General features: G+C 42.8%; 1 protein-coding gene across 1 annotated transcript in view; it reads left to right on the top strand.

Moving 5' to 3' along the window:
* Pth2r (parathyroid hormone 2 receptor) overlaps nucleotides 1-4,665 on the top strand; it is an 82,401-nt gene extending 77,736 nt beyond the window's left edge. The window contains exons 12-13 of the mRNA XM_060368496.1: nucleotides 917-958; nucleotides 3,564-4,665. Coding sequence (XP_060224479.1) covers nucleotides 917-958; nucleotides 3,564-3,941 — 420 coding nt within the window. The 3' untranslated portion in view covers nucleotides 3,942-4,665. The remainder of the gene's footprint in view (nucleotides 1-916; nucleotides 959-3,563) is intronic.
* Nucleotides 4,666-11,299: the final 6,634 nt, after the last annotated feature.

Genomic DNA, 11,299 nt, shown 5'->3' on the forward strand with positions numbered 1-11,299 from the left:
ACTTCAGTTCACAGCAGCCTGAGCAGCTGACACTTTTACATTCCACGGTATTACTTACTTGCCGAAAGTATCCAAAGGTTTCCTGCTGCACTTCCGTGTCAACAGAGTATCGTTTTCTTCCACACACAGCCCCGCATAGGCTGGAGCCTGTCAACACTCACCGAATCTCCCAGTGAGCTCGCGGGAGCTTGCTTCACCCTAGTGCCTGGGATGGGGGCAGGGGTGTCACGCTCTGCTCTCTTCCCCCCCCCCCCCGATGCCTCCCCACCCCCATCTTCACCCAGTTGACATCTTGCTCTTGTCACTCTGACCAGCTTAAATGTCACCACAGAGAAGTCTTGGCTGAGTTTCTGACCTGATACATCCACCCTGCTGTTCCCATCCCCCATTGCCTTGCATTTCTCATGTGGTCTTTGGCTTCTTTTATCCTGGTCTCTCCTCCAGAACTGTTTTGTTTACATTCTCATCCGTGTCATGCTGAGTCACTTTTAGCGCAGTGTTTAAGCTCAGTAGAGATTTCGGAGCTTAAGAAAAGATTCTTTGTGCTCTCACCATATAATATTCTATGTGGGTGGCTTCTAGCGTTTAAGGCACATAAATGTGTTTTACTAAGCAGGGGAGGAGTTTTATGTGATCTTCAAACAGCAATATAAATGAAACCGAACAATGAGAATCGGTTTTTTGTATGCCTCCGATTATTTTGCTCAGTTATTTATTTGGCTTGGCTGAAACCAAGGGAAGCTCACAAACAAATGTAATTTAAACACAAATATTTGGAAATATTAGGAGGAAATAATTTGTATAATTTCCTGGAGAAATCATCGAAAGCCAGGTTTTCAGTTGGTGAATTTTGGCACCAGACACCTTCCTGTCTTCATGAATTGCCACCGGGCTCATGTCCTCCTTTTCTCTACAGGGTTTTTTCGTGTCTATTGTCTACTGCTACTGCAATGGAGAGGTAAGTCTGAAGATGCCAGGGGCCTCTGAAGAGAAGCTCCAAATTAAATTTTGTTTTAATACATTCTGTTCCTTTATGACAGAACACAGGAAACTTAGAAATTCATAAAAAGTAAAGTTCTAAAAGTGGGACTGTCCAAGGTTATGGAGGCCACATCTGACCGGGATCTTCTTGTTACATTATCCCATGATGGAAGGCTGAAGCAAATGAGCTCACATCTCTAAGAGCAAGAGAAGAACTCACAACCCTGAACCCCTTCCTAATGGGTGATGTGGCTCTTATTCTAGCTAATTCTAAATCAATTCTGGCTAATACTAAAACTTTTGGTGCACACCAAGTTTTATAAGTAGTCAATAACTTTCCTTAGGATGACTCTAAGTGAAAATAAGTTAAATTCCATTAAAACAGATAAGCCTTACACTAGAATCTGGGGATGGGACCATCTATATCCATTTGGAAGTCCTCAGTGAGAGGGGAACTCCATATTACATCATCATATGGATGATGCCTAAGGCACTGGGACTTTCAGTGTGCCCTGCTGTTGTGTGGGTTACTGCCTCCTTTTTCTCAAGTGTCCAACTTGCTTCAAGTCCCAGGAGGACCAGGATACTGCTTCCTGCAGTAGATCACTGGGTGCTTCCAAGAGTATATTGGATTCCGTGGGATATTGGTCTCTGCATAAGCATCTTGAGTGGCAACCTGTCAACTCGCCTATGTTGTGGTTGACTTACAGCTACTATGTATTCAAGTGCTAATTGCTTGCTCCTCTACCCCTGAGATCTTTACTGTCTTGTGAACTTTGGCTCCCAAGTTATCTCTGATTGGCTAAAAAAAATTGCCCACAGTCTGAACCAGGTAGCAGAAAGGTAGTAGGATTAAAGGTTCATGGGCTTGGGGGTGGCAGAGGACCACAGGGAGAGAGAGGAAGGAGGAACAAAGGAGCAGGTCACCGTGGGTTAGCAGAAACCAGGAGCACATGGCGGAGAGCAGCTTGCTCTGAGGACTGGCCTGATGGAGCAGGGACAGCCCAGCTGAAACATGTGCGAGTATTTATGGGGGTTTGGGCTGGGAGGTAGACAAGAGAGCCGAGAGGGTCAAGATCTATCCAGCTTCCCATGCTTTAAGGCATATGAAAAATTTAACAGGGCTCTGTGTCTTTTATGTATGTAATAGCTGGTTAAAGAATAACTGCCACTGAATTGACCACCAGCATCAATTAATAATAACAGACTAATTAATTCCATTTACATATGTGCTAATAAGCATATGAAACATTATTAATTATCAGTAATATTTCCACACCCTGGTTTTACTGTTGCATTGTTTTTGCCTTAATTTGCAGCAAGGCTAAGTATGCCAGTGCTTCATTTATCTATCTATCTATCTATCTATCTATCTATCTATCTATCTCCAAGATGAACAGATGAGAGTTGACACCAACCTAGAAGCTTTTGCTTCCCCTGGTGTTCTCGGGAAAAACTCAGTAGAAAGGACCCTTTGGTAGTAGGCATAGAACCCAAACCCCAGTCTAGCTGGATTGCAGCTTCGATACCTGCTTTCTTATCTCCCATCTTTCTTTATTTTCCTCCCTCCTGTTTGCTCTTGCAGGTTGACAGCCGGCAGTTTCCTTGCAAGCCAAGTACCTCCCTTGCCATTCCCTTGCCTCGGGTGCTGTCAGACATCAGACTTTAAAGTGCTGAGAATGGAGTTTATTCAGTAGCTCCTTGAGAGGGGAGGAGAGAGCCGAGCTCTGTTCTCATCTGGGCAGAGAGAGTTTTGAGAGCTTGGTGTTTGGGCGCTCAGCGTTTGAAGTGGAGGAGCACAGACAAGAGCTTTAGACAAGGGCTGGTCGGGGCGCAGGGTTGCTGTTAGCTAGCTGTGTCAGCTCAGTTAAGGCTCCATCCTTCAGCACAGAGAGAGAAGCAGAAGCCCCAGACTCTTGATGGCTACAACACAACTAGTGGGAACGACTATTGGGCAAGAGAGAGAGAGAGAGAGAGAGAGAGAGAGAGAGAGAGAGAGAGAGGAGTTCTGAGTGTCAGGACAATTTGTGGGTCCTCTGGTAAATTTTTGAAGAAAGGAGGTGGTGGATTTTATCAGGTATGATGGCTAGAACGAACAGCGGGATCTCCTCGCAGCCTAAAGCTTTCTCAGACAGATGCTTTTAGAAGGGCTGAGGTTATCCCCGTGGTACGCATGTGCAGGAGGGCTGAGGTTATCCTAGGGTGTTGCAGGCCGCTGGCTGAAGGCTCGGCCTCTTCAGTCCAGCTCACATGTAGAGTTCTGCGCTGCCCACTGCCAGTGCTCATCTATTTCTCCTCAAACCCGGAATTCTTTTCTTCCTTTCGATAAGATAAGGCAGTTATTTGTATCAGTGGCACTTCAGTTCTCATTTACGTACTAAAAGTAACATTGATTGGAAAGTTCTTTTTGAGGTGTACAGAAGGCACAGATCTGTAGGGTCCCTGGCACACAGAGGGACCTCAGCCAGTGGCTATTATTTTATTATTATTATTATCAATGAGATCTAAGCAAAGCTCTCCATAACACGGTTGTAGGCCTCCTTCGTGGTTTCTGACAACGATGCTTGTTTCTTGCGCTGAAGGTGCAGGCTGAGGTGAAGAAGACCTGGACCCGCTGGAATCTGTCCGTCGACTGGAAACGGACGCCACCTTGTGGTGGTCACAGGTACGGCGGCTCGGTGCTCACCACCGTCACTCACAGCACCAGCAGCCAGTCCCAGACCGGGGCAACCACGCGCCTGGTGCTCATCTCTGGCAAGCCCACCAAGAACGCCTGCAGGCAGATGGACAGCCATGTGACGCTGCCTGGCTACGTCTGGAGTAGTTCTGAGCAGGACTGCCAGCCACACTCAGAAGGTCACGGGAGGCAGGGAGATGACGTTCCAGCGGGGGAGTCTTCCAGACCAGTGGCGTTGACCGTGGACACCGAAGGATGCAAGGGAGAAACCGGGTGTATCTAAATCCCCATTTGGCGGATCTGGTTGTAAGGACCTAGGATGGAAGATTGGGATTCTGGGATAAAGCACTGCTTAAACGTTTTCAGTTTCTACCAGTTGGCTCCTATAAATATTAACGCACAAAAGGGTATCATTGGGATAGTCTATTAACTTGTGTTGGCACTATCCCCTCAAATTAATACTTTCTCTGTGGTTATTATTTTGCTTCTTTTGGATAGAAAAGGTTGCAAGCACTTGGTTCTACCTTTCTCTCATAAATATCACGCCGAATATGATAAAGCTCGTTTAGTTTGCTTTGTTTTTCTTTTTAAGAAACCACTAATCTTTCTCTTTCTCATCTTAATGAGCTTCCGCTATCACATCCATTTTGTCTATGCTCTGGAGCAATCGAAGAATGTACATTGAAAGACTCTAAGTCCAACTGCACTAGGAAATCAATCTACTGGCTATTAATTAAGTGATGTATTCCTGACAGTTATGATTGATTCTAGGAGCAAAGAAAACCGCTCTATTCTTCCTTTGAGTCTCCCTTGTGTGATGAGCCAAAATGTGCTTTTTGCTCTTCTTTGTATACCATGACAAGTTAGAGTTTTTTTTTTTTTTTTTTTTTTTTGTCAGTGACCTTGTGTTTGAGAGCTGATCCTTGATCCTGTGTGGCCTCATCTACATTGTTGCTATGTATCTTTGTCTCTTTCTCTGTCCTCTTGTTTGCTATGTTACAGATGGTTTGTGGGTTAAATTAAAAATTTGTTTTAAAGATACATGGTCACTACTAAAGTTTCCTTTCATCACTACACAGTGTTCTTGAGAAGCAACCAAATGTTCTCTTCACAAGTCTGCAGCTCTGTGCACATAGCTTCCACACTTTGCCAGATCTGAAGTTTGAATGATGAGAACATTTCTTAAGTGCATACCACTGAGTAGGCATTCTGCTGGGGTTTTACAAGTACTGACTCACTGCAAATTCTGGAGTAGGTTTTTGTTTTGTTTTGTTTTTAATCATTGTCACTGTTTTTACAATGACTCACAAGGTGATTCAGCCTACCCAAAGTCATTGAGTGAGTGTGGTTTCATTTGCCGTCTACTGACTTCAAGACTCAGGCACTCATAAGTGTTATGACACACACACAAACACACACACACACAAATATGTGTAGGCACACACACCATTAACCAATGAAATAATTTAATGACTCCCTTCTGGGTAAAGAATTGCTTCAAGACCTTGTATTGAAATGTATTGTAGTGTCTGACTGTCATGATGTTTCCACTCATGTAAAAGGCAAATCTATATAAAAGGCATCAGAACAGTGTATTTTGAGCTAAAACAATGCAGTTGAAGCTGCTGTTTCCGGCTCTACTGAATGGCTTCAACAGTGCAATGACTTAGGTACTCTGATACTTATGTACTTCTTGCCCTTTTTTCCTTTTCTGGCTCATAAAATTGAGTCATTTCCTTTGCATCCAGCTTTTGAAGATGCCACTTGGCTTATTTAGCCTACCCTATTCAGTTCTTCATTGTTGCCTCCCAGAGCTGCCTGCCTGTAAGGAGAGAACCTTCATGGGCTGAAGTTAAGTCAGAGATTAAGTTCAGTTTTGTGGCTAATTTTATGCAGACTTTCACATCTCAGCTTCTTTAATAATTCAGCAGATCCACGTTGAAAATGAAGAAACTTTTATAATTCAGTTGGTTCACTGAAAAATATAAGGACTACTATCAGTCTACTTAAAAGAGAAGTTAAGATTGATAAAGAAAAGCACACATTAAAAGTACTCTGTGATACAAATATTCTATAAAAATGCTTGGTTTATGCCATTATTATCAATATTTAAGATAGAGTTTTTAAAAATTTGCCTTCTTATCAATGACCTTAGTGGCTACTGTAATACAATAAGGGAATTTTGACATAGAAATATTTAGAGAACATGCTAAATAATGACTTCTTGCCTGCTCCAAATCCTGAGGCTGGACGGCCATTCCTTTATATAACAAGTATGAGCACAGGAAAGCCCATTTTTATACTTCAGATCCCCATCACATGATGCAAGGCTTCACTTTCTAAATCATCACTGTAAAGCGCGGCATGTGCACACACCAGATGCTTGTCAATTTGGAAATACAAGAAGTTCCAGATGCAAGAGGTTCAAATGGTAGGTCACAGGGCTGTGGAAAGGCACTTGTGGCTGACTGAAATGAACATTGATACTATATATTTCTTGCACTCAAATAAAAGCTTGACCTCAGAGATCCTTATTGCCCAAGGTAAACATGGATGGTTTAGACCACATAACTATTTATTGCACCTGGGAATAAAACACAAAGTATATTCATTTTACAGCATGCAATCTTGTAAACATATCCAAATACCCAACAACTTTGGTTTTGAATCTCAGGAAAAAGAGTAATAATACACATGAGTTTCTGTATATTGCTTGCACTCAAAGATTGACATCAAATACTTAAGACTGAATCCTGGATAACGTGAGCCCATAAATGACACTGATGATTGTATCAGGCTTCATGGGGAAGGAAAACAAAGGTCACAACTGGAATTGATATTTGCTGATCAGCTGACTTTAAAACAGGGGAAATTATCTTAGATCACCTGGGCTGAATCTACTTAATGACAGTGGTTCTTAAAAAAAAATGGAACAAAAGCAGAGACCAAGGAGGGAGGCAGGGTGATGTGATTTGGGGACCTGACCTGTTGTTCCGGGCTTTGGATGTGAGGAAGGAGCTCTGAGCCAGGAGATGCTCTGAGCTTACAGAGGCTGGAAACAGCCATGCCAGCTTCTCCTGCGGAGCTTCCAAGAGGGAAGGCAGCTTCACTGACTTCAGCCAGACCTCTGCTGAATTCCACCTACAGAAGTATAGAACATAATGTGCTGTTTTAAGATGCTGGCTTTCCAGGTTCTTTCTATTATGAATAAAGCTGCTACCCAGATGTGCCTCAACTGAGGAGTGGATAAAGAAATTGTGGTACATTTACACCACAGAATACTACTCAGCAATTAAAAACAAGGAAATCATGAAATTTGCAGGCAAATGGTGGGATCTAGAAAAGATCATCCTGAGTGAGGTATCCCAGAAGCAGAAAGACACACATGGTATATACTCACTTATAAGTGGATATTAAACATATAATATAGGATAATCATACTAAGATCTGTACACCTAAAGAAGCTAAACAAGAAGGAGGACTGTGGGTAAGAGAATCAATCCTCATTTAGAAAGGCAAATGGGATGGACATCAGAAGAGGGAGAAAACAGGAAACAGGACAGGAGCCTCTGAAAGACTCTACCCAGCAAGGTATCAAAGCAGAGGCTGAGTTTCATAGCCAAACTTTGGGCAGAGTGCAGGGAATCTTAAGAAAGAAGGGGAAGATAGAAAAACCTGGAAGGGGTAAGAGCTCCACAAGAAGAGAAAAAAAATCTGGTCCCAGGGGTCTTTTCTGAGACTGATACTCCAACCCAGGACTATGCGTGGAGATAACCTAGAACCCCTGCACAGAGGTAGCTCATGGCAGCTCAGTGTCCAAGTGGGTTACTTAGTAATGGGAACAGGGACTGTCTCTGACATGAATTCAGTGGCTGGCTCTTTGATCACCTCCTCCTGAGGAAGGAACAGCTTTACCAGGCCACAGAGGAAGACAATGCTGCCAGTCCTGATGAGTCCTGATCGGCTAGGGTCAGATGGAAGGGGAGGAGGACCTCCCCTATCAGTGGACTTGAAGAGAGGTATGGGAGGGGATGAAGAAGAAAGGGTGGGATTGGGAGGGAATGACAGAGGCTGCTACAGTTGGGATACACAATGAATAAACTGGACTTAATATAAAAGAAAAATAAAAATTAAAAACAAAACCCAAACAAGCAAAAAATATGCTGGTTTTGTAGTCTTTTATAATAAAGACCATAGAAAACTGTTAGAAAACTGTATTTCTTTTTTTTTTTTTCATTTTAATTCTTTTTTTTTTTTTTTTTTTTCAATGCAGTTTATTCAGGAACATTGAACAATCCTCGGACCCCGGGGAAAGCCAGCCCACAGCTTAAATAGCCTCTGGGTAGCCAACCCAGGCGTGCCACGGGGGCAATGCAGATAGGTCCACATACATGGAAGCAAGCCAGATCCTCGGCCTTAGCCAAATGTGGAGTTGTTCGTGACAGAGAGCACTCACCATCGGGAAGGTGGGAGGCGGAAATCAGCTCCATCTTTAAGGCATAGCATTCCGCAGCTCTCTACAGTTCCCCCTTTTTGTTTTAGACGCATCAGGCAAGAGTAGAGGTCTGATCTCTGATATTAGAAATAAATTGGGACTTTGTACAGATGTTCATTTAGGTGTCATCCACCCAAAGAGCATCAGACCGTCCGATACCTATTTCTCAGAGGCGGGACCTGGGGCATCAACCCGCATGCAATCAGACATGCTCTTCTCTGGGTCCAAAGCGGCTGACCCTGAGTGCAGTGCTTAGCCTCGCATCCTGAGCGTATCATTTTAGCTTTTTATGGTATCCAACCATGCTTGGGGAGAATGTCCTGCTTCAATGGCTGTAAAGGCCTGAATGATCATGGCTGCATCACACTGTTGTGAGACTCTAATCTTGCATATATACCACAGGCAAACCAAGGAGACCAACATCAGTAGGCCTGCTAACACTCCCATGCCCGCCCATTCCTTCAGATGATTCATGGCTGCAGCAATCCATGTTGATAATCCTCTGGCTAGTCCTGCGTCCACTCTGGTAGAATTTACTGTGACAATGGCCACTCTCAGCTGCTCCATCGCAGTATCGAATTCTCCAGTCCAATTACCTAAAATATAGCTCGACAATTGTTTAGACAGATTTGCAGTGCAGGAAAAATTCTCATGTTGTATGCTAGTGACACAAAGTCCAGCATACTTTCATTGACAGCCAGGTTGAGCGATTTGCCATAGGGTATCAATTTGCTCCTGCAAGAGGTCAATCCTCTGATTGAACACCATCAAGCTTCCTTTTAGTTGAGCATTAATTCCTTTATGTACAACTAAGGCATGAGCTACATTGGCTAAATGATTATTCAGGGTTTGAGCAGTCTGCCCAGTAAGACTCATGGCTAATGCCCTGGTGGTAGCTCCAACAGCCGTCAATGAGATGGTAGTAACAATGGTGGCTGTAGTTCCAAGATCCCTTTTCTGTCTGAAGAGAGTCATAGCGTGAGGGGCATCAATGGGCATAGGCACCCAGTGAGGCATGCGAGTAACCAGGGCATACCTAACTTTACTAGCATTCCAGCATTGGGCAAAAAAGCAAGTATCATTACCACAATTACTTGGCTCTATCTGGCTAATAATGAATAAAAATGGGGGATATAGACAAACAGGTGTGGGCTTATAGGAAATATTATGAGAAGCCTTAACCCCTCGTTGGAACATCCTGCGTCAGTTCTAGAACTAGCAGTGCTGGTGTCCGAGGTCTGAGTAGGTTCAGGAGACCATTGCCCCCAGGGGCGAGACGTGCTCCATGCCAATTGACTAACTCCATGTTTTCCTCCAATTTTGAAAGTCATTTAAGGTTCTTAAATTACTTTTTTCCCTTTTTTCTTAAATTTTTCATCAATTACACTTTATTCATTCTGCATCCCCCCATAAGCCCCTCCCTCCTCCCATCCCAATCCCACCCTCCCTCCTCCCTCTGCTTGCATGCCACTCCCCAAGTCCACTAATAGGGGAGGTTCTCCTCTCCTTTCTGATCTTAGTCTGTCAGTTCACATCAAAAGTGGCTGCATTGTCCTCTACTGTGGCCTGGTAAGGCTGCTCCCCCCCCCCCCCAGAGGGAGGTGATCAAAGAGCAGGCCAATCAGATTATGTCAGAGGCAGTCCCTCTTCACATTACTATGTAACCCAATTGGACTCTGAACTGCCCTGGGCTACATCTGTGCAGGGGTTCTAGGTTATCTCCATGAATAGTCCTTGGTTGGAGTATGAGTCTCTGGGAAGTTCCCTATGTTCAAATTTTCTTGTTCTGTTGCTCTCCTTGTGGAGACCCTGTCCTCTCCAGCTCTTACTATTTCCCAGTTCTTACCTAAAATTCCGTTCACTCTGCCCAACAGTTGCCCATCAGGCTCAGCATCTGCTTTGATAGTCTGAAGGGCAGAGGCTTCCAGAGGCCCTCTGTGGTAGGTTCCTAGGTTGTTTCCTGTTTTCTTCTTCTTCTGATGTCCATCTGCTTTGCCTTTCTGGATGGGGTTTGGACGTTTTAGTTAGGGTCCTCTCTCTTGCTTAGTTTCTTTAGATGCACAGGTTTTAGTGGGTTTGTCCTATGTTGTATGTCTATATGAGTGAGTATATACCATGTGTGTCTTTTTGCTTCTGAGACAACTCACTCAGGATGATCCTTTCCAGATCCCACCATTTACCTGCAAATTTCATGATTTCCTTATTTTTCATTGCTGAGTAATATTCCATTGTGTAGATGTACCACAATTTCTGCATCCATTCTTCAGTTGAGGGGCATCTGGGTTGTTTCCAGCTTCTGGCTATTACAAATAAAGCTGCTACAAACATGGTTGAGCAAATGAAGAAAACTGTATTTCTAATAGGAATTGAAATCATTCATGATTATTTCTTGGAAATTAATTTTGTGCAGTTTTTTTCACAGTATTTTTAGATAGTATTTCATGCATTATGTTTATAAGGAAGAAATTTCTCTTATTTGCCATTTTACTATAAAATGTACATGTTTCAGCAATTGTTTTGTCTTGGAAATTCAATGATGATGTTGTTGGACAGCATATTATACTGTTTCTGGGTGACCTGCTCTGTATTTAAAAGACCAGAAAAACTCCACCACAAACTCAAGTTTTTATAAATTGTCATCAAAGTGGCAGAATAAAAAAAAAATCAACACAGAAAAATCAGTAGCTTTCTATACAGTAAAACCAAACTTGGTGAGAAAGAAGTCAGGAAAAAAAAATCAATTCACAATATCCTTAAGCCAGCAAACAAACCAACTAAAACCTTAAAAACATAAGAAAAAAATCTAACCGAGGGATCACAATAAATGTTTGAAAGCATTAAAGAAAGAATTGAATGGAGATGAAAAGATCCCCAATATTCAGGGATTGGCAGAATTTATATTGTGAAAATGGCTGCATTATTGAAAATGATCTACATATTCTGTGCAATTCCAATGACATTCTCCACAGAACTAGAAAAATAATCCTGAAATTCATATGGAGACATGCATAGGCAAAAGACCCTGAATAGTCAGCATAATCCTAAACTGAAAAAAAAAAAAACAATGCTGGAGATGCCATAATATTCATCTCAAATAATGAGTCATAGTAACCATACCAGTATGGTATAAAATACATGTGTAGACT

This window comes from Meriones unguiculatus, chromosome 15 (assembly GCF_030254825.1).
Source record: "Meriones unguiculatus strain TT.TT164.6M chromosome 15, Bangor_MerUng_6.1, whole genome shotgun sequence".
Lineage (NCBI taxonomy): Eukaryota > Metazoa > Chordata > Mammalia > Rodentia > Muridae > Meriones > Meriones unguiculatus.